The 22,464-nt window shown below is 34.7% G+C and overlaps 2 protein-coding genes and 1 pseudogene across 5 annotated transcripts; 2 read left to right on the top strand and 1 right to left on the bottom strand.

The window, feature by feature from the left end:
• Window positions 1-4,500: 4,500 nt before the first annotated feature.
• On the top strand, window positions 4,501-5,550 carry LOC148196358 (V-type proton ATPase subunit D pseudogene; annotated as a pseudogene).
• Window positions 5,551-8,669: 3,119 nt separating this feature from the next.
• Window positions 8,670-11,992, top strand: LOC124826718 (uncharacterized). Its single transcript, XM_047299624.2, has 5 exons — window positions 8,670-9,109; window positions 9,183-9,937; window positions 10,254-10,386; window positions 11,171-11,517; window positions 11,602-11,992. Exons 1-5 carry the CDS (start codon window positions 8,780-8,782, stop codon window positions 11,723-11,725), a joined length of 1,689 nt encoding a protein of 562 aa, XP_047155580.1. The 5' UTR covers window positions 8,670-8,779; the 3' UTR covers window positions 11,726-11,992.
• A 1,436-nt stretch (window positions 11,993-13,428) lies between these two features.
• On the bottom strand, window positions 13,429-17,186 carry LOC124826716 (uncharacterized). Of its 4 annotated transcripts, none has more exons than XM_047299622.2 (3): window positions 14,177-17,186; window positions 13,901-14,023; window positions 13,429-13,825 (listed from the first exon to the last, which is right to left on the bottom strand). In XM_047299622.2, the coding sequence occupies exon 1, from the start codon at window positions 16,947-16,949 to the stop codon at window positions 14,235-14,237; it is 2,715 nt and encodes a 904-aa protein (XP_047155578.1). In that variant the 5' UTR covers window positions 16,950-17,186; the 3' UTR covers window positions 13,429-13,825; window positions 13,901-14,023; window positions 14,177-14,234. The 4 variants fall into 4 exon arrangements, with proteins under 4 accessions (XP_047155578.1, XP_087950907.1, XP_047155579.1 ...); XM_088094781.1 differs by having other exon boundaries at window positions 13,429-13,707; XM_047299623.2 differs by having other exon boundaries at window positions 13,918-14,023.
• Between the last annotated feature and the right edge of the window lie 5,278 nt (window positions 17,187-22,464).

Genomic DNA, 22,464 nt, shown 5'->3' with positions numbered 1-22,464 from the left:
TGCGAACTTGCAGCGAAGTATTTTTTTCAAGCACACTTTCTTATGGATTTAGAAAACATTTGTGTTTGTGATTTGGTCTTGTGACAATAAAACATATGATTTTATATTATTATTCTCTTTTAAAAAAGTTCTATATTTTTAATGATTTTTTCTATTTTTTATTTCTTAAATATTTTTTATTTATTTTTTCTTATATGAAATTATAAATTTTCATTTTCTCCCATATATTAAAATCAATTACTTTTTTTATTTCTTTCTTTCCTTTTAATTTTGTTTTCCTAAACTTGTAGATGAGCATATTTTTTATTTGGTTTTTAAGAATTTGATTAATGGGATTTTTTTAACTTTCTATAGTTTTATAAATATTTATATGATCATATTTGTTTTCTTGTATTTATTTTAATAGTATAATTTTTTTATAATCTTTTATATAATAACTTTTTTAAATAAATTCATTAATAAATATTTTAAAACTTTTAATTTTTTATGTAAACATCTTTTAAATATTTTTTATTACTAATTTTAATTTTTACATTTTTACATAAAAAATCTCTATTTAAACTTAATTTTTTAAAACAAATAATAAAAATGTAAATATAAAGGGAAACTTGTAATGTTTAAAAAATGTATATTTTTCACATTAAAAATTTAAAAGTTACAAGTATCACTTTACATTTAGATTTTTAATATTTTTAAAAAATTATAATTTTAAAATATAAATTTTTTATGTAAAAAATTAATTTGAATATTTAAGTGGAGTGATTTGATGTGCAAAATTTTAAGAAAATATTTAAACATGTATATATAAGTTATAATTATGAATACTTATTCGTCTAGTCTCAAATTAAAAAGGACCAAATTGTTAATTTTTTAAAAGAAAAATGGGACTAAACTGAAAACAAATACTACCATGTGGTAGTAACACTACGTGATGCAATGTCACTGTTACATGGCACTACCACTATCATGTGTGATACTACCACTGTCATGTGACATGATAATGACTTATCACTGTCATGTGACATGATAATGACCTATCACTGTCATGTGACATGACACTGACCTAACACATGATAGTTCATTTTATTCATTAAAAAAATTAAAAATTGAAAGTAATTGAAAATACTACAAATTAACACTTGGCATGTAGATACACGACAATCTAACAAAAATGACCAAATTTGATCAATTTTAAAAAAATGGAGACTTAATTGAACCAAAAAAAATACGACGATGAAATTGAACCAACCTAACAAATACGATGACCAAATATATAATTAAACCAAATTTAGTAATAAAAGTTATTTAAAAACATACAAATTTTAGCATATACAAAATTTATAAAAAAAATTTATCTTATTAAACTAAGTATCTCAAAATGAAAAAAAAATGTAACACGCTAGTTTAGTAAGATTACCTTACTTATTTAAAGCATTACATACTTGATAAAAAACATAAACTAACATATAAGTATATAAAAATGTATTTACAAACTCTCCATGAGAAAAATTTAACTTAAATTTCAAAAAGATAAATAACTGTTTGTCAACTATTAAGATCTATACAAAACAAAAATTATATATCTAAGCATAATTTATGTTTTATCTTATCATTAAGTAGTCTTACTGTAACATCCCAAAATACAGTAATTACCATAATCAGAATTAATTACATTAAAACAGTAAAACAGTGCAGTCTATACAACAATGGATCAAGGTTCCAAAGCCGAACGGCTTATATACAGAAAATACCATATACGAAACGGAAATAAGGAAAGTCTAGAACGAACGGTTTTACAAAATATTAACCGAACGTTAAAATGAAATCTAACATTTACAATTCTAACATAACGAGCGTTCTAAGGCTCGGCTTTTACTTCCACCTCGACCAAATTCTCTTCTTCAATAACGTCTTCCAGAGTGGCCTCGCCTTCTGCTCTTCTCTCACACGGATGATCATTGCAAGACAGGACGAACGTACATAGACAGTAGACAACACAGGGAAAAACGAAAGGGTAAGCTTATATAATTTAAGATATACATCAACACATACAGTGAACATATCATTCCACAATCACATAGTTTAACATGTAACATCAGGTAACATTGTATAAATATATATACATATATATAACATAATATATATATATACATATATACATATATATATACATATGTATATATATATATATATACATATACATATGTATATATATAATATATATATACATATATATATATATATATATATATATATATATATATATATATATATATATATATATGTATATATATATATATATATATATATGACGACCGTCCGGACTGTATGAAACCGTGTAGCTACAGGCGTCCTCGCACCCGAGTGATGTAGTAGCCGGGATATACCTAATCAGCTGTCACTCGAGGTTAGTCCGTTCTTACGTCGCCCATGTTAACTTATGGACTAAGGACCTCCTGCCATTCCCACACATGAACTACTCCCCTCTACGTGAAGATGAGTGTCACGGAATATCAGGATGGACCAAGCCTGGCGTAGCTCATCCACAGTCATACTTTACCAAATTTAATATTCAAATATATATATAAGAGACGTTCCTCCATGGAACGCTCGTTCAAATCCCATACTCATAGAATCACTCAATATAGTGTTCACATGGTAATATCTTATAATTTATCATCATTCTCATCTTTAACTTTAAGAGCATAAAAGGATGAACGTTCAGTCCTTTGAAGAATTTAGGACGAACGTCCAAATAAGTACTGGATGGACGACTGTGACTCTCTGTTTGGTCAGTTAAATGAACTGACTCTTTTGAAGGCATAATGATACTTAGAAAAATTTTCATAATAAAGAAGATCTTGGACTAGATTCAATGTACCCAGGATGGTCAATAATACTTAGAATTTTCTTTGTAAAATTTTATATATAAAGAAACGATGTCAGTATTTGAAAGAACGTAAGGGGATGAATACTGTAATATTTGAACGAACGCTATTTACATTCGTTAATGAATCAAAGATAAGGACGAGCGTTCAATCTAAGACCGAACACTTCATTAAAACGAACCCTTAGGTAGATGACCAAGAATCAATCATGATGAACGCTTAGAATAAGTCCGAGCGCTCTTTAGGACGAACGCTTGATTTAACACCAAACGTTGTTTAGGACGAACGTTCGGTATAAGACCGAACGTTACCTATTTTAAAGTGTAATGTATTTATATACAGTTGAGCTGAAACGAACGCTCAGACATTTAATTAGGGACGCTCGCTCTCAAGCAGAGTTCTTCCCAAATGAAAGAATTCCATTCTAAGTTATTTTCAGGGAAACCGAACGGTATAAGACCGTACGGTGACGAGCGTAATTTATCATAGAGAGTGATTTAAGTTTCAGATTTTTCAACCATAACAGATTTCAGATTTCCAACATTTAAACTTATACTTTATAATTCATATGATTTTTAATTTATAAACTTTATAACATTCATTCCAATTACTTCATATTCAATATCATCATCCAGATTTACTTCACACACCATAAGCATTCATGTTCATGATCATACATCTCAATCATCATACATCATACATTCGCATTCATACTGCATACATGCATTTCAATCATCAACATGCATACATCCAAATCAGATCATACCACATTCAAGTATAAATTAAACATATAAGCTTCCCTTACCCGGATCAATATGCGAAACGTCCTAAAGTAGGGTATGGTGCGTCCTCTAACAGTGTTCTACTCCAAGGTCCACTTACTGACTTCCACTTAATCTATACACCAGAATCAATCATAACTCAGATTTCACCCATGCATGAACCCAGAATCTGGTTTCGCAAGAAACCAAATGGACGAACAACTGGAGGAGAGGACTTACCAGCTTAGATCCTAATTCTGTTCGGTCCAAAATAACGTCAGCGTCTCCGAGAACGTTCCTACGGTTCTGAAATGTGATTGGAGGAGAGGCGTGAGATTTACAGTAGAGAGAAGTTGGATGTTTTTAGAAAGAGGCTGGAGAAAATGAAAGGTTAGGTTCTGAGGAAGAAGATGAGTGATGCAGGTGAGTGGAAGGGTTTTTCGAAAAATCATTTTGTTCAATCCAAGTTCGTTAGGATGAACGTCTCCCAAGCCGACACCTGCCCACTCACTCTGACTTCAGAATCTTCCAACGTGACAAGTGGCACTCGTGCATGCAGCGTTTAGTGCGTTTTTAATGAATCCTAGTGTGTGGCGCGGTGCCTTAATGAAAGCAGCCAGGTGACTCAGCAGTGAAATTGATTGTGATTTGACATGTATTTCAGAGTTAATTATTTAGGGTCTCACACTTACTAATTCTCAAACCTCATATCTTATCATCCTCTACTCAAGTATAATTTATTATTGGCTTAAATACTTATTTCGTCCTATTTTAAGAAGTGAATTTCTGTTTAGTATCCAATTTTAAAAGTGAAGAAATTGAAATCCCAAAATTATATGAATAAAGTTTTATCCGTGGATAGTAACGACCTTAACTTTACACTGAGCCCTTTTTGTCTCTCCTGCTCACACCTTTTTCTCTCTCTCCTATTTGTCTCAGCATTCACTAAAAGCAGAAAGTGATGCGTTGAAGAAGAGTGATGCGCTCACGGTGCAGTTCCGTCAGATCCTGAAGAAGATCGTGACCGCGAAGGAGTCCATGGGCGACATCATGAAAACCTCGTCGTTCGCGCTCACCGAGGCCAAGTACGTCGTCGAGGACAATATCAAACACGTGGTCCTCGTGAATGTCCGGGAAGCCTCCCTCCGCGTCCGCTTGCGCTAGGAAAATGTCGTCGGTGTCAAGCTCCCCAAGTTCGAGTACACCTCCGACGCTAACGCCAACAAGAACGACCTCACCGGACTGGTGCGGGGCAGCCAGCAGGTGCAGCACTGTCGCGCCGCCTACATCAAGGCCATCGAGGTTCTCGTCGAGCTCGCCTCACTTCAGACCTCGTTCCCTACTCTCGATGAGGCTATCAAGACCACAAATCGTAGGGTTAACGCTCTAGAGAATGTGGTGAAGCCGCGATTGGAGAATACAATTAGTTACATCAAGGGGAGTTGGATGAGCTCAAGAGGGAAGATTTCTTCAGGGTGAAGAAGATTCAAGGGTATAAGAAGAGGGAGATTGAGAAGCAAGTGTTGTTGAAGAAGGTTGAGTCTAATTTACCTCTGCACAAAGCAGTTTCTTACAATTCCTCTAATCTGTTGATTCTGGGTGACAAAGATGAGGATATTATCTTCTGATTGTAGTTCCATCTATTGCTGCTTTTGTTGGGTGAGAGTTCTCTACTATTGTTTAGGCACAGTTTTTTGTATCATGAATAAAGGTCTTTAGTATATGTTTATTTATTTCTTTCTTCATTAATTCGAGACGTCATCGTTTTAATGTATGGTTCCTACCATTTGATCTTATGGAAGCTTTTGAACTTGCTGTGAGTGGATATAATTTCGTTTCGAAATATATTACACCACACAGATGCTGGTGACATAATCAACATCAAGCTTGGAGATATTATTCCAACAGATGCTCGGCTTCTTAAAAGTGTCAATTGAATCCAAACATAGAAAAAATTTGTGTCAAAGTAGTCATTTTTCCTATATCTCTGTGTCTTCCTTTCATATGTCACTTCTCTGGAGCTATGAAAAGCCTTAAATTGGATAAGGTAAAATGAATATCTGTACTTGATTGTATGAAAGGAAGACACAAATATATAGGAAAAATGACTACTTTGAGACAAATTTTTTCTATGTTTGGATTCAATTGACACTTTTACACCACGTGAGGACGACAATGAAACTTTTACACCACGTGAGGATGACAATGAAACTTTTTTAAAAATAAGGATGAATTTGACACAATTCAACCAAACTGGGGACAAAGGAAGCAATTAAACCTTTATATATCTATGTTATAGTATTTGTTCTTTGAATTCTCCACATGCGTAATTGGTCAATTATCCTCTTTTTCCTTTGTGTTTTTTAGTCCGCACTTACAGGTGAATCACTTCCAGTGACAAAGGGTCGTGGTGATGGAGTATACTCTGGTTCAACCTGCAAACAGGGAGAGATTGAAGCTATGGTCATTGCTACAGTTGAGAGAAATAGAAAAGAGAGAGAAAAAGGTGTCAGAAAGAGTTGAGGAGAGAAAAAAAAAGTGCAATGTAAACGTGAAGTTATGTAAACGTGAAGTTAACTTCACGTATTTCTTACCAACTTAACGGATAAGACTTTATTTCTACAATTTTTACAATTTTGGAACTCAATGTCTTCAATTTTAAAACTGGGTACTAAACAAAAATTCACCTCTTAACATGGGGACGGAGTAAGCATTTAAGCCTTGATTATTCTTCTGAATCCCCTACCTTTAAAGCCAAACACAAAAAACAAGGTAAGTTAAAAGGGAAAGACATATAAATAGTTCAAAATGATTAAATTAAGCAATCACTCACAAAACATTAACTTCATTAATTCAATTATACACCATTATATAGATAAATTACAACACCTCTAAAGGATTTTGTGTATTGAAGCATACTTTAGAGATTATGCAGTTATCACAAGGAATCCGATAGAATTTTGGCTTATAAAACCATAACTTCTCCATAACAAGGTTAGTTCAACTATAACATGCGATAAAGGTTCTATTTTACTTTCACACAAATTCTCCTCATAGGAACCTCTATCGACTCTCACTAACTAAATATTTTCCTTTATGTGAGTTAAAATATCTAGTAGAGTCGGAATAATCTCTTTCTGAGGGCTTACTAAATACAACTAACACAGGAGTGGAAGGTCTTTCCCTTTGAAAACCAATCCACATTCATCACTTTAACAACCATATATTATCATCTCATTCAACATTTAAACATCATTAACATTCTCATTCCACATCATCCATATCAAACCAAAGAAAAATACAAATACTTTAAAGTACATGCAACATTCACACATAGTTCATACATGACATTATCATGACATAAATCACATATTATTTATTTCAAATTACATGTTAATAATTTATCATTTATTTTCTATTACATTAACATACAATTCAATTAAAACATCTCCATTATATATATCAAAAAAACAAAAACAAATTATCTAACTACAAACCTCTAATCAAAGATCTCAACCGTCAATATGAACATCCGTATGTTTAAGACTAACTGGCAAACTTTAAACTCGATCAAACAGTTACTGAAATGAGAATCCCAATATTTATGAGATGACTCGGAATAAGAAACACAAACTCGCCTAATTAGAGGTTGGCTCGCCTAAAGAGAAAGCCTTTAAAACCTATTTACCAAATCCAAATTTGACACTCATCGAACGAGGCAAGCTAGTCAAGGAGTCTGCATAACCCATGCCCAAATCTACATACCTTTGGTCCTAATGAGTGTCGGGATGATAAAAAAATTCACACATGCGGGTATCCACGGACAAAATCTGCGACGAATAGTTGGTACCTGTAGATATTTACTACCCGTGGGTTGTGGGGAGTGGGTATTTTAATACCCGCTTATAAAAGGGTCGAGTGTGGATATTATACTATCCATACTTGCAGATATCCGCTACCCGCAAAAAATAAAAGTAAAAATTTAATTTATATTTTATTAAGTTAAATTTAATTAAAATTAAATTTTAATGTATATTTAATTTAATTTATGTTATGCTTTATATACTTTTTGTAATTTTATTTTAGTAATTTATAAAAATATATATATTTTTTAAATATTTGCGGGTATCCGCGGGTTTTAAAATACCCATGAATATTTTTTAAACGGATATCCGTATGGGTAGCGGGTGAATTTTTTTTTTTAGGTCGGATTGTAGATAAACATTATTTGTGCTTGACCTGACTTGTTGTCATCCCTAGTCCTCATCTTCTTTTCAAGTTAAAAAGAATACCAATTCTTATAAAATGACTCATTAGTAGCCAATACCAATTTACAATTTTAGTTCAAATTTCACATATCAAATATCAAGTTAACATGCAACACATATTTCACATTTAACTGTTATCATATTTACTCAATCAATTATAACATATCAATCTATAAGAATACACAACCAATTTTCTCATCAAATGTACCATTTAGAACCAATTGAGCCCAGTTTACAAATCCTTAAGACCAACATACCAAGAAATCACAATTACACATATTGAACTCTAATAACATACCAAATCAACAAAACACAACATTTATTTCTTCAAACTATCCAATTCATCTCATCCTACACTTTCAATCAATTCAAAACATATTTATACTACTACAATTTCCTGCCTAGGGACTCAACTTGAAATTTTGAAAAAAAAATGTTCAATAAAAAAATTAGGAAAAAATTAATTAAGAATATTTAAATCTATATTTTAGTTGTTAAAATATTATATGAATTGAAGTATTTTAAAGGAATCAAATGTGAGAAGGTGAAAATATATGATTTAATTTTGTAAGTTTTATCATTAAGTTCATAATATAATTCTTTACTTAAAACATTTTTTTAAGCCATATTACTTTATCTATATAAATAATATAAATAATATATAATAATAATTTTATTTTTGAAAGAAATAAATGTATAAAATAATACGATAATTTATGCTACCTATCCTGCACACGAGAGACGGGCAAAAATTAAACGGGCCAGCCCAGTGTGTTGTTGAAGTGGAGAGTGAGTCCAGAGAAAAGCGTTTGTTTGACCAAAACGAAAGTGTTCCAAACTGAGGTGTGCGGTGGCACCCCCAATGGCTCTGCTGGGGGAGGATGGCCGCGGTTACGAACTGGCACGGAAGCTCGAAACATGCGGCGTGTGGCGAACCTGGCTCGGCGACTCCACCTACGCCGGCTTCGCACCCTTCCTCACTTCCCCTTCCGCCTGGGACTCCTTCATCACCTCCTCCACTCACGTCCCTCTTCAACTCAGGGTCCGCGCGCTTCTCTTCGACAAAGCCACCGCTTCTCTCTCCCCAAACCCTAACCCTAACTCCTATCTCCAACGCCTCAACCCTACCTACCTCCAATTGCACGCCGACGACATCTACTTCACCCTCGACACTCCCTCGCACGACTCCAAGGTACGTAAAACCCTATCTCTTCTCTTCCCTTTTAATTACTTCCCCGTATTAACATTTTTTCAATTTCACGCAGAATCAATCTAATAAAACGGTCTCCGCTACCGGGTCCAGGTACGTTGAATCTGAATTGCCGGAAACGTGGTACAGTCAGGTGATTGATAAGTACAAGGCTAGTAAAAATATAGTTTCCGGCGAATCGCGTTCGCCGGCGGAGATGGCTTCGTATCTTAAATACGTTACTAACCATAAGAAACGACGTCTGGCGTTTAAGGAGGATGTGAATTCGGTTGCGGATCACACGCTGCAGCCGAACGGTGGTGGTTTAGCTGTTGTTGATGATGGTGATTCAGCTGTTTTTCCCGAGATAGCGTTCGCGTTGAACTGCGTGCCTGATAGCGCCCTTCCGTTGAGTGATAGAGTGGGAAATAGTGGTAACCAGAAGGTGAAGGTGTTTAGTGTCCTTGATACTTTGCCTCCTATTGCAGCGACTAGGAGTTCCGTTATGATGGAGAGGCTCGGGGTTAGGCCTGAGCCTGGTAGTATGGAGCATGGAGGAGGCGTGAGCCGTGGGAAATTTGGAGCTGAGGGGAATGGGAAGGTTTTGGGGCCCCAGCAGGCGACGAAATTGGCTCAAAAGGCGGTGGCGCGGATCTTGATGGGCGTGGGGTTTGAAGGTGCCATGGAAGGTTCGGTTGACGACTTCTCTGAAGTACTTAGTGAACGGATTTGTAAAATAGGAACGAATTTGAAAGTTCTTGCTGATAGTTATAAGAAACAGTGCTCGGCTATTGAGCTTCTGAAGATGTTGCTTAAAACAGTGGGTTTTAGGTGAGTTTAGACACTTTTTCCTCTGTTTAGTTTTTCTGATGAATGTTTGCTGCATGAATATGTTAATCTTACTCTGCATTGATATGTTGCAAAGGGGATTGCTCTAAGACTACAATGTTACTTTGTTTATAAACATTCACAAGAATAGAAATCAGTGAGGGAGAGGAAGAGATGCGTGATCACAAACTTTGGTGCTGTGAGCTTTTTGGTGCATAGATGAAATGTGTTGTGCTTGTTCGAGGATTTTTTTAGGCGATAGTTTACTCTAATTTATATTTGCCCGGATGTATTTGACATTTTCTGCTCTTGCTCATAGTAATTTTGCACCATTGGTGGATGTGGTTAAAGATGGCTCTAAGAATAATGTACAACAGAGTCAGCAACAAGTTCATGGAATGCAGGCGCAGCTGCAGCAACAACAGCAGAGTTCCCTTCGGCTACCTCAACAAGTATTTACATATACTTTTGTGTCCATTATTTAATGCTGTAGCCACTTGTATGATGCATGGACATGAATAGGGGAACTGGCAGTGAGACCTAGAGTGAATGTCCTTATTTTGGATCTTTAGAGAACCCTGAATTTTTGTTGATGTATTTGGTGCTTCCTCAAAACAGAATTACACCATGCCTCATGTTGAACTGTGATTTTATTTTGCTTTGGCCAGTGACCATTATTTATATATCATTCATCAAAAAATATTTTTCTTCTCTTGAATGCTATTTGAATACGAACATTACAAAACTGCAGTTTCATGCTAATTTAAATCTGTGGCTGCCCCATATTTTTTTTGCTCATATCCAAGTTATAGTACTAGGTGCTATATTTCATGTTTTTATATTTCATATTCACTTGTTTTGTTTACATTGTTATTAAGTTTTTTATATTCATTAGGTTCATTTATCCCATTTTGATCTCTGGAGAAATGTAGTAGACATCCCTCCTTTCTTTTTTTTCTTCCTGAGCAGATGGAGATGACGATTATTTGACATTTAGTACTTTTGAGATATATTAGAAAAAATGTATTTGCCCTGTCCCTCGCCAATTATGGTATAATGAAGGAAGGGAATTTGTGCTCATTGAATTTTTTTGCCTGTGTCATCTATATGGTCTTGTTTGCATCCTATTTGCCTAATTAATTTTGTTCCTCATTAAGAATTTTTAAATATGTTCTTAGCTAGATTGATTAATGATTCCTGCTATGCAGTATTACCCAATCCATCGTTAATGTGCAGGTTCCAATGCAGAGGCAAATGCATCCACAGATGCAGCAGATGCTTCATTCCCAAAATATGGCTTTTCATCAGCAACAGCAAATTGAGAGAATGAGAAGGCGTGCTGTAGCTACTCGCCCATCTATGGATATAGATAAGGAAAGACCCCTGGTTCAAGTCAAGATTGAAAACCAAGATTTACCAATTGATGGTAATGCCTTCACTTCTAGACATCCCCAAATGCAGTTTAGGCCACAACCGCAACAGCAGCAGCAGCAGCAGATGGCTGCAATGTCAAATTTCCATTCTCAATCTGCATCTCAGTTTAGACAGATGGGTTCCATACAGATTCCTTCAATGCAGTCGCCGTAAGTTATTTAAAATAAATGAACGCTGCATTTAGGGTGGCTTTTATGTTATCTTTACTAAGACTTCATTGTTTGTGTATTTAGGAACATTAGCATGGTTAGAGCCCCTCCTGTGAAGGTAGAGGGCTTTTCGGAATTGATGGGTGGGGATTCTACATCGAAACATGATCTAGACGAAAATAGACTGACCTCTCCCAATGGTAAATAGGCTTTTTCAGTTAACGGCTGCGTGCATCCCCGGAGGTCCTATGAATTTGGCATTGCCCTCATTGTAATAGAACTTTTTCTTTGGTTTTCTTTGTATAGTAGCTCACATAGTTCATCCCAGCACTGCCATCAATCACCATGCATGGATCAAATATATTTTCCGAAACTGTTGCTCTCGAGTGTGCTGAGTTTTGCTAGGGATGTTTTGTATACATCTGCTTTAATGTTTGTCATTATTTATTTGATTGCAACATAATTTGCGAGGAAATTTTTTCTGCCTTTCAGCGTAATGGAGGGAAAGATATTTCGAAAAACATGGTTATATTATACTACGACGCTCTGGATCTTTGCTCCTTAAACCAGTTACAGATCAATTGATTTTTTTTTTTGTATATGCTAAATTTTTATTTGTATATTAAAATGCGACAACGCGTTGATTAATTAGATACATATTACAACAAACACAGATATTAAGCAAGCAACTTAAAACAGATAAAATTACGTCTCTCAAACAATGTTATCCCATTTGGTTATCTACTACACTACTCAAATCAAATTAACCTTTTTTTCTAAAATAATATTTTCAATGGGTTAGAGAACCTAATTGTCCTATTTTAGTTTAATATTAAAATGCATTTTGGTATCAAAATTATGTTGTCTTGCTAAAGGAACCTAGTCATATATTAAGCCAATAAAAATGTATCACTTTATAAATTAGAAAAATACAGTTTCAATAAACTCGGTTAATAATGGTGATTTGTTAAACATTTTCAAGTAAGTATTATTACTGAGCATAATTTTGTGCCATTTTTTGAATTGAACCAAATAAAAGAAATATATGAACTCAAAATTAAAGAATATGCGTAATAAAATTAAGATGTACAAGTTTTTTAAGTAGGAACAAATAATGTTCAACAAAATAAGTTGAAATTACATGGATGATAGCAATTGTAGAATATGCATCTAAATCATAACAATAAATTTTACATTAAAATATATATACAGTGAAATAAGTTCCTATGATAAAAAACACTTTCCTCACATGCTATTGTATTATAGTACATTAAATTTAATCGAGAAATGTAAATTTATTTACCTTAGAAATGGATTTGTTTTAAAAATACTCGTAAGAAAGGAATAAATCTGAACTGTATTCAAAGAGATTACGTATGGCCTTTACAAATTTCTTCATATCAACTAATAGAGTATAGAAGACAATGAAAATTATTCAAATACAAGGAAACCAGTCTACCTCTCACTGGAAATTTTTTCCTGAATCTTCTAACAATGTTTTCTTTTTTATCAGAGGTGAAACAACACTGAAGACTGCAGCTAAATGCCTACAATGTAGACAGCCTATGAAGGTGATAAATGCTGCAATTAAGACAGTGGAAAAGGACACCATGCTGCAAGGAAGCCAGTAAAAATAGGGTACAATAAAGGAGCCAAATGTAGTTATATCAGACAGAAACTGAGTAGCAGCCAAACATGTGGAATTTTGCAAGAGAGATCCAAAGACCGAACGAGGTTAGAACAAAACAGCTAGAGCCAAACAGTAGCAAATGTCCATCAATTAACAAAACAAAACAGCTGCATAGAAGAGATGATAAGGGCATGAGCAGGGAGCTCAGCAGTTAAGTGGAGATGGAACAGGTCACAGTACATGGTACGCCTCCAATGCATGCAAAAAGAAAGAATTGAAAGGAAAGGAAAAAAATCTAAGTTGTATTTCTGACTTGTGTTTAGAGATATTACATATGGTACTTATTTACAGACATCTTCATCTCACCGAATTGAGAAAAAAAGGGAATAAATTATAAAAATAAAAAATCACATTAATCTACCTAATTCTAAGAAACGTAGATCAGCCTAATTCACTGGAATAAATTAAATTTTCCAGATTACATTTCCACGCCTCTTACCAACAGATTTTTTACTGGAACTTGATCCTGAAATTAAAGCTCAGGAAGTACAGTAGAAAACCTGTGAAAAAATAGAAGGGGCAACAATCAGTACCTTCAAAAAAGGGTACAGGTGCAGTTGCTTTTGGTGTAGGCTTGGTCTCATCTTTGTCAGGTATGTCACAAAGCACTGCAATATACTGCATAGCTCACATCAAGAAGTGAATAACTTAGCTAATCTCTATTTCAAAAGTAATGAGTGAAATATAACTCACAAGGATAAGACGGTTACCAACATCCAATAGTTATCCACTTGCAGCACCAGAGCAGACAAGCAAATATCCACTCGCAGAATTCAATAGTTTATCAACACAAAAATAAAGCACCAAAGTGTCTTGCTGTGAAACGAAATTATGTATCAGTACCATAGACATTAGGTGATATTTATATAAACAGACAAGCAAATATCCACTCGCAGCATTCAATAGTTTATCAACACAAAAATAAAGCACCAAAATGTCTTGCTGTGAAACTAAATTATGTATCCGTACCAGAGACATTAGGTGATATTTATAAAAAGAAATGTAACCGTTCCATTCCAGGGAAAAATTAACAATCGTTTTCTTCAACTCTTTTCAGTTCCTGCGTTAACATAGAGCATGTCCCAGAATGTAAATGGCAGCCATTCTTCTTCATAATGCTCAGCAATTTTGTGCATTGATCAACATATCCATTCCTAGCTAAGCCATCAATTAGAATTTTCCAAGCCACTTCATCATAATTATACCCACAACGTAGTAAACTATGAAAAACTGCTTCAGCCTTTTCTTTGTCCATTTGTTCAAACAGCCCACAAATAAGAAGCTTATATGATTCCAGATGTGCTAAATGACCACATTCCATCATAGAATCTAACAGTGTCACTGCTTCCACAAACATTCCCAACTTGCAACAACGGCTAAGAAGAGAATTATGAATACTTTCAGAGGGAGAGATTTCACTTCCCCTCATATCATGATACAAACTGAAGGCTATGTCCAAACGTCCTACTCTGCAAAATCCTCTAATAAGCTTGCTGTAAGTGTTAAGATTGGGCACACAGCCACATACTGCCATTTTCTCAAAGAGCATGGTAGTGATTTTAAAATCAATTTTATTCCATATATCTGCATTGTTAAAAGATACATTACTTAAATCAAGCCCCACATGATTGCTACCTTCCTTATGTTTTTCAATGATTAGATGCTTCATTAGAATGAAGTATGTTTGATAAGAAGGCTCGGAGCCAGTATCAAACATGCGTTTGAGAACACCAAATGCTCTATCAAGTTGTCCCATGCATCCATATGCATTAATTAATAAATTATAGATAAAGGGGTCAAGCAATATGCCTTCATTTTTAATCTTGACCACCATCTCTTCAGCCTCCTCTAATCTTCCTTGGCTACAATATGCCTTGATAAATGCAGTATACGTGACCACATTAGGCTGATATCCAGAAGAAATGATTTGGTTGAGAATTTCATTAGCTCGGCCAAAGTCAAATTCCTTCAATTCTTCCTCAATAAGAATGGTATACGTATGAAGAGTGGGCTTCACACCAAACTTTCTCATGTCTTCCACCAACAACATTGCATCTTGCCTTTTACCCTCTTTGCGTAAGCCATCTATCAATACATTGAACATGACTGCGTTAGGCAAACAGTCCTCTGCAAGCATCCTTTTGAACAATAATAGGGCATCTTCAACTTTCCCATTTTTGCAGTATCCCTCAAGCAAAGCTGTGTACAAATGAACATTTACTTTGACATTTTTTTCCTTGAGGGACTCCAAGGTCTGATTAGCTTCGTCAACCCTGCCCATTCTACAGAGAGATCCTATAAAAGCACTAAAAGTCCACTCATCCGGACTGAAGCCATCTTTAATCATCAAATGAAACAAGCGAGATGCACTATCTACAACTCCTGTTTTACACAGCCCATGTATTAATGTGTTATATGTAATAACATTTGGTGACAATTTATTCTCAAGCATTTTATTAAGTAGAGCCATTGCCCTATCCATACTTTTACCCTCACAAAAACCACAAATCAACTCATTATACGTCTGCACATTGGGACAAACTTTCTTTGACTCCATCAGACCCAAAACCCCCATAGCATCCTCCATCATCCCCCGTTTACAATAACCACCAATCAAGGCATTGTACGAGACAATACTAGGAGCCATGCCTTTCTCCACCATTTTGTTTAACATCCCCACCGCCTCCTCCATCCGACTCTGCTTGCAAAAATAATCAATCAAAACAGTGTAAGTATGAACATTAGGCTCACATCCTCTTTCCACCATCTCGCCAAAAAGACTCAAAGCCTCCACCTCCTTCCCGGACTCGCACAATGCTCCGATGAGAACAGTATAAGTCCGAACAGTGGGAAAACAACCATCCTCCCTCATCTGCGACCACAAGGTAAGAGCACCATCAAGCCGCCCAGCTTCACAAAGCCCGTGTATAAGATTAGTATATGGAACTGCATTCCTCCACTGCGGCATAATCCGAAACACTCTATAAGCTCTCTCTACAGCATTGTTTCTACAATAACCCAATATCAAGGAAGCATACGTAAACGAATCGGGAGAAAACCCACATTTTAACAACCTAGTCAAAAACAGTCTTGCCACAGACATGTTCCCCAGTTTGCAATAAGAATTCAACATGGTGTTCAACGTGATCAGGTTAGGGAAAACATCACCATTTCCATTACCACCGTCATCCCCGTTACCATCCAACATCTCCTTATACAAACTTATCATTTCATCAAACATAGAAAAACGAGACAAGCACATGAGGAGTCTATTATAGGAAGTGAGAGAGAGCTTAAACGAGAGTTGGTGACCCTCGGGGGCGGTGTTCATTCGGCGGAGGAGATTCAGCACAAACCTGGCGTCGTGTGCGGAGGCGCAGCACTTGATCATAGAGTTGCGGACATTCTCGGCGGCACGAAGGGTTCCGTGTCGAACGAGGATAAGGAGGAGGGACTCGTAGGTGCGGAGGGTGTGGACGAAGGAGTGTTTGTGGCGGATCCATCGGAAGAAATTTAGGGCGGTGAGAGGGTCGGGGTTGAGATTGAAGAGAGAGGAGAGAAGGGAAGGGGTTAGGGCAGGGATTAGGGAATCAAGGGAAGGGTCTTTTCGCCATTGGGGGCGAGAGAGAATGAGGAAGATTTGAGAGGGGAGAGAAGTTTCGTGAGGGAAAGGAGCAGTGGAAGAGAAGGGTTTGCGATTCTGATGTTGCAGAAGAAGGAACAGGGATTGGGATTTTTTCATTTACAAACCATACACAACCACACTGTGCGGTGGCTATGGTGTCTGATGCAGTCAGAAAAAACGTTACAGAGGAGGAAGAAGAACTGAAGAAAATCCAATGGATGCGATGGGTTTAAAAATTGGGCCGGCCCGGTGAACTGGGCCACGTAGGTTTTGGTATCGTGGTTCATCCTCCGCCAAGGGTGCTCTGCACATGAAGATGCATATCAGTGTTAAATGTGAAAGCAGAAGCACATACTCAAGTTTTGATGCGTTGATCATCTTTGATGTTCTTTCAATGTGAGATTTAATCAAGACGTACTTTTTTTTTCATTTTATTAATATTGTCTACTATAAAATTAGTAATTTTTATAGTAATAATTTATGTTCTTATGAAACCAAAATATACTCGTATTTTACTTGTATATGTTGTTCTCAAATTTGATATGTTTTTGCGTCAACTTGTCTGAGTATTTCGGTCTTAAGAATATTACAAGAAGTTTGTAAAGTTATTCTGACACTTAAATTAATAATACATCAAACAATAAATGCTAAAAGCAATCTCATATCTTATAAATAGTGTTTAGTACTTGGATGAACACTTATTCCTATTGGGTCTATAATAAGTAAATGTGTTTTGTTTTAGAATTTCCTAGTTAATCATCTTAATCTTCATCTTCCATTAGTCATTATCATCATTTTTATTAGGATGTTGTTTTCAGTGTGGATCACCGAGGTTATTTCTCCTTCCAGTAGTGTCTATGTTGAAGTCTAGATACAATTTTAAATTTATGTTTGAAATTATCTCTAATCAATCATTGTTTAAACATATGTAAATTATTACAAACTAAAACTCACAATAAACTCGTAATAAAAATCTCCTAACATTGTACAAAACATGAAATCAGGACAACTTGAAAGTTATCCACTTAATGTGAAAAATTACATGAATTGTATATAAAGGTACTTTTAGAGATTGAAGTCCATAAGAAAGCTTATAGAGTAAGAAAGCTTGTAGAAAGTCTTTTTGTAATAGATTTTTCATAGTAATTCATTGGAACATGATGATCAATTTTAAATGAAAAGATTATATAATTAATTATCTTTAAATTATTATATATAAATTTCATAGGAACTTAGTGAAGAGTCATTGAAAGTCACACCCACTTGTTTGACAAATTTGTTTTATGTTTCGTTGAATGCCAAAGATGCCCAAATGACTGTTGCATTCAAAGCAATACCCATGATGCTTTTCTATTGAATAAAGTTTCCATTTTCTTCTCTTCTGATTTAAATTTCAACTACCCACAATAAATACAACATACTCAATTTCACCTCCTCTTATTGGGTTTGATATTCTTTGCTTGGAGATAGACAAATTCTCTTTTTCCTCTTCTTGTTCCAAATTCATGCGAGTTCTTTATTTTTTGATTTTTTTTTCATTCGTTTGATTTATCTACATGTAGACTCTCTAATTTTGGATTTCTTGATTATTTTGAATTTGTAAACATTTTTTATGTCTTAATGCATTTGTTGTTTATTCCAACTACAATTTCTGTCTTGTTAATATTTGTTACATTGCCTGTTATTAAACTATTCATTATTATTGTTATTGTCTCTTTCGAACTTTTGATTTTTTTTTTATCGATCCCTTTTTGATTCATTTTTATGCATTGTGTTGAGTTTTTTTAATAATTTATTATAAACGAATTGTGATGTTTTTTAATAGATTAATGAGTAAGGACAAGAGAATTAAGGCAAAAGCAGCATGGGATGTGAAAGCTACACAGATGTTTACTGAATTGTGCTTGGATCAAGTTTATAAAAGATAAATAAATGGTACTAACCTTACAAAAAAAGAGTGGAAAGTTGTTGAATCTGAATTCAACAAGAAAAGTGGAAGAAAATATGGTAAAAGTCAATTTAGAAAAAAATGGGATAATCTTAAGAAGGAATGGCCAGGTACAAGTTGTTTGGCAAAGAGACAAGTTTAGGATGGGATAACGTAAGGAACACAGTACATGCATCAAATGAGTGGTGGGCTAAAAGGCAAATGGTAAGTCTTTTGATATGAAGTTAGAAGTTTATAGATTTCTTATAACTTTTCTTACTTGAACTTTCTTATGCTAATAGGTTTAAAGCATGGAGGATTGAAATGAAGAATATGTGGAAGAACATAATGAAGATTCTACTTTAATTTCATATTTTACAAGAGGATATAGGATTTGGGAATTTTACTTATTTTTTCTCTTTCTTTCTATTTTGCAGGAACTCTGTATAAACTAGGGTTTCCATTTTCTCTCTTGTAACAGATCGATCTATCAACACACATAATATATGAGTTCTCCAGTTTTTACTTACCTTTTTCGATCTTCCTCTGCTTCCATGTTCCTCCACCTCGCTGCCGCCATGGGTACTTCTACTACTCCACCTTTCTCTCTTTGATACCATCTCTGATATGGTATTAGAGTAGGTTTATTGCCTACTCTACATCTGTTGTGCTAAAGATTTTTGAATCCTAGTGTCCAACCAATCTTTTATCCATTCTTGGTATTATGAAGCACATGGACCAATCCATCAACCCTCTCACCCCTTCTACCTACATCCTGGGGATAATCCAGGCCTCACTTTCATATCTCAAGTTCTAAATGAAGCCAATTATGCCTCTTGGAGTATAAACATGAGAAGAGTCCTTCTCTCCAAGAACAAGATCAAATTCATAGACGGGGAATCAAGAAACCCCAAAGAAATGACCCCTTATTCGATGCTTGGGAAAGATGTAACATGATGGTCCTATCTTGGATTATCAAGACTCTTTCCTCACAAATTGTAGAAAGTGTCATATATGTGGAAAATGCTAAAGAACTATGGGATGAACTGAAAGAAATGTTCTCCAAAGGTGATTACTTCAAGATTTATGACTTACTTCAGGACATTCACTTCGTCAAACAGGGAGAAAGAAGTGTAAGTCAGTTCTTTACTAATTTAAAGATCCTATGAGAAAAATTGGACACTAGTACAAAAACAGTGTATAACGTCACGCGTTTAACGTCCAACCACTGAATACTCAACGTTAAAAATGACCGGTGACATTTTTGTAAATAAATGCAATTATTAAACACCGCTTAGAATTGTAATTCGACGTAAAAGGATATAAAACGTCGAATGCCCCAGCGTTAGACGTCAAAAGGTTAGTGAATTCAATAAAAATTTGAGCGGGAGATTGAAAATTCATTCACTTTATCTTAGCGCGTGAAACCATCTTCTCTTCTCAAACTTTTCTCGAATGAAGTTTGACGACCATCACATGTAATCTTTCTTTCATTTGATACAAATGCATGTTAATTAACTACTTTATGTATTATTTTCGTGCTCTTGTCCTTCATAGGCGCGTTTTACTTCCTCTGTCACTGGTGAGGACACATTATTCCGACGAACACCTTTTGAAGGTTAGTTTTCATTTTGAAGAACTTATTTGTTGAACTTGTTTGTTGAACTTGTTTGTTGTTTATTTTGTTGAACTTGTTTGTTGTTGTTTAGTTGAACATATTTGTTCTTGTTGTTTGATCGAACTTATTTGTTGGTGGTTATTGTTGTTTTTTGTTGATTGTACACTACACGTTCATAGTTCTTGCTTTATAAATTATCAAAAAATGAAATTTGTTCTTTTTCTGCTTTTTAGGTATAGTAGAGTTGTAAAAAAGAATCACAATTAATTAAAAAAAACAAAAAAAAATTATTACCGTCGTATATTGACAAAATTCAACGTTAAATTAACGTCGTATATTGACAAAATTTTACGTTAATTTAACGTTGAATTTTTAAAATTTGACGTCAATTTAACGTCTCCTGATATGATGTCGTTCGCGAATTCGCCGTTAAAAGCCCAAAATATTCGATGTTGTATGCGATTTTGTACTAGTGGGAGTCTCTTAGACCCATACCAGGTTGTACCTATGATGTCCCTTGCAATTGTGATTTGTCTAAAATTTCTCTCAAATACAGAAAGGTGAAACATGTTGTTTGTTTCTTAAAGGGCCTAAATGACACTAATAACACTGTAAGAACACAATCTTATTGATGGAGCATCTTCCCAACATCAATCGTGTCTTCCCCCTTATCATGCAACGAGAAAGGCAAGATTTTGGCCTCAGGAATCAGAACATTGAAACCAAAATTCTAGCCAAGACTATTGACAAACAGAACCACTAGAAATCAAAATAGACCTAGAGGTCTCATGGACGTGGTTCTAGATCTTGCGGTCAAGGAAAAGGGAGAGGAATAAATCCTAACTATGAGAAACAATTCTCCTACTGTCACAAGACGAACCACATTATGGATGAATGTTACTCTAAACATGGTTACCCACCATGGTACAAGAAGAGTGACAACAACATTCAAGAAAGAGGGGGACAGAGTGAATCGAGCTCTACAATGTTTGCTCTGCCCCTATAGAGACACATCTCACCCAATAGACAAACATTAACATTGTCTTCAACTCTTTCACTCCAGAACAAATGGAAAAATTATTACAAATGATAGAAAAAGTTGATAACTATTCCCATAGCATTAGTCAAATACAGAGGGACACAATAGAGGACAAACAAGGTATGCTTTCTTGGATTATAGACACAAGGGCTAGTGGTCATGTGACCCATGAGAAAAAACACTTTGCCACCTTCCATAAGATAAAACCTATATTTGTTAAACTTCCAAATAATTCCATTGTCACTTCCCAACAAGAAATAAGCATTTAATTTTGAAAGATTTTTATCTTTAATGTTTTATACATTCCTAATTTTTCTTTCAACCTAATATTTTGCCAAAGTTTAACTAGGGACATAAACTACACCCTAACTTTTTCTTCTTAAGATGTGTCAAATACAGGACAACTCTACATTGAAGATGATTGGATGTGCTAAGGTCTACAAGGGTCTCTATTACTTATAATTGTTTCCTATTTTTGACCAAGATTTTATACCTAAATTTGTTTTCTCTTATGAACGTATAAATTAAATTTGTGGCATTATAGGCTAGGTCACCCTGGACACAAAATTATAGAATAGATATGCAAAAATTTTCTTTATGTATAATGCTTGTGATTTTCATTATGCCAAACAAGATATATTTTCCTTTCCTAAAAGTAATTATTTATCTACTAACTGCTTTGAAATGATACATTGTGATATATGGGGCCCTATCTCCATCTTTTCTATTCATGGTCATAAATAATTTCTCATTATAGTTGATGATTATAATAGACATACTTAGGCTTTTCTAATGCATAATAAAGGTCGTGCTAGAGATTAACTGTATAATTTTATTGTAAAAATTAAAACCCAATTTGATAAAACCATTAAAATCATTAGAACTGACAATGGACCTGAGTTTAACTATACTACTTTATATGATTCTCATGGTATTGAGCACCAAAGAAGTTGTGTTGAAACTCCCCAACAAAACTTTATTGTTGAGCGTAAACACCAACACATATTGAACATAACTCGTAGCTTACTTTTTCAATCTAATATTCCTA

The sequence above is a fragment of the Vigna umbellata genome, chromosome 7, assembly GCF_029865625.1.
Source record: "Vigna umbellata cultivar VRB3 chromosome 7, Vumbellata_1.0, whole genome shotgun sequence".
Classification (NCBI taxonomy): Eukaryota; Viridiplantae; Streptophyta; class Magnoliopsida; order Fabales; family Fabaceae; genus Vigna; species Vigna umbellata.
The sequence above is the reverse complement of the archived record's forward strand: the minus strand, read 5'-3'. Positions and strand labels throughout refer to the sequence as shown.

What these genes read in the sequence shown, in the direction of transcription:
- LOC124826718 (XM_047299624.2), top strand. Translation starts at nt 8,780, where the DNA reads ATGGCTCTGCTGGGGGAGGATGGCCGCGGTTACGAACTGGCACGGAAG. An exon ending in CTCCCTCGCACGACTCCAAG is followed by an intron (nt 9,110 to 9,182) that starts GTACGTAAAACC and finishes AATTTCACGCAG; the next exon opens with AATCAATCTAATAAAACGGT. An exon ending in CCCTTCGGCTACCTCAACAA is followed by an intron (nt 10,387 to 11,170) that starts GTATTTACATAT and finishes GTTAATGTGCAG; the next exon opens with GTTCCAATGCAGAGGCAAAT.
- LOC124826716 (XM_047299622.2), bottom strand. Translation starts at nt 16,949, where the DNA reads ATGAAAAAATCCCAATCCCTGTTCCTTCTTCTGCAACATCAGAATCGC.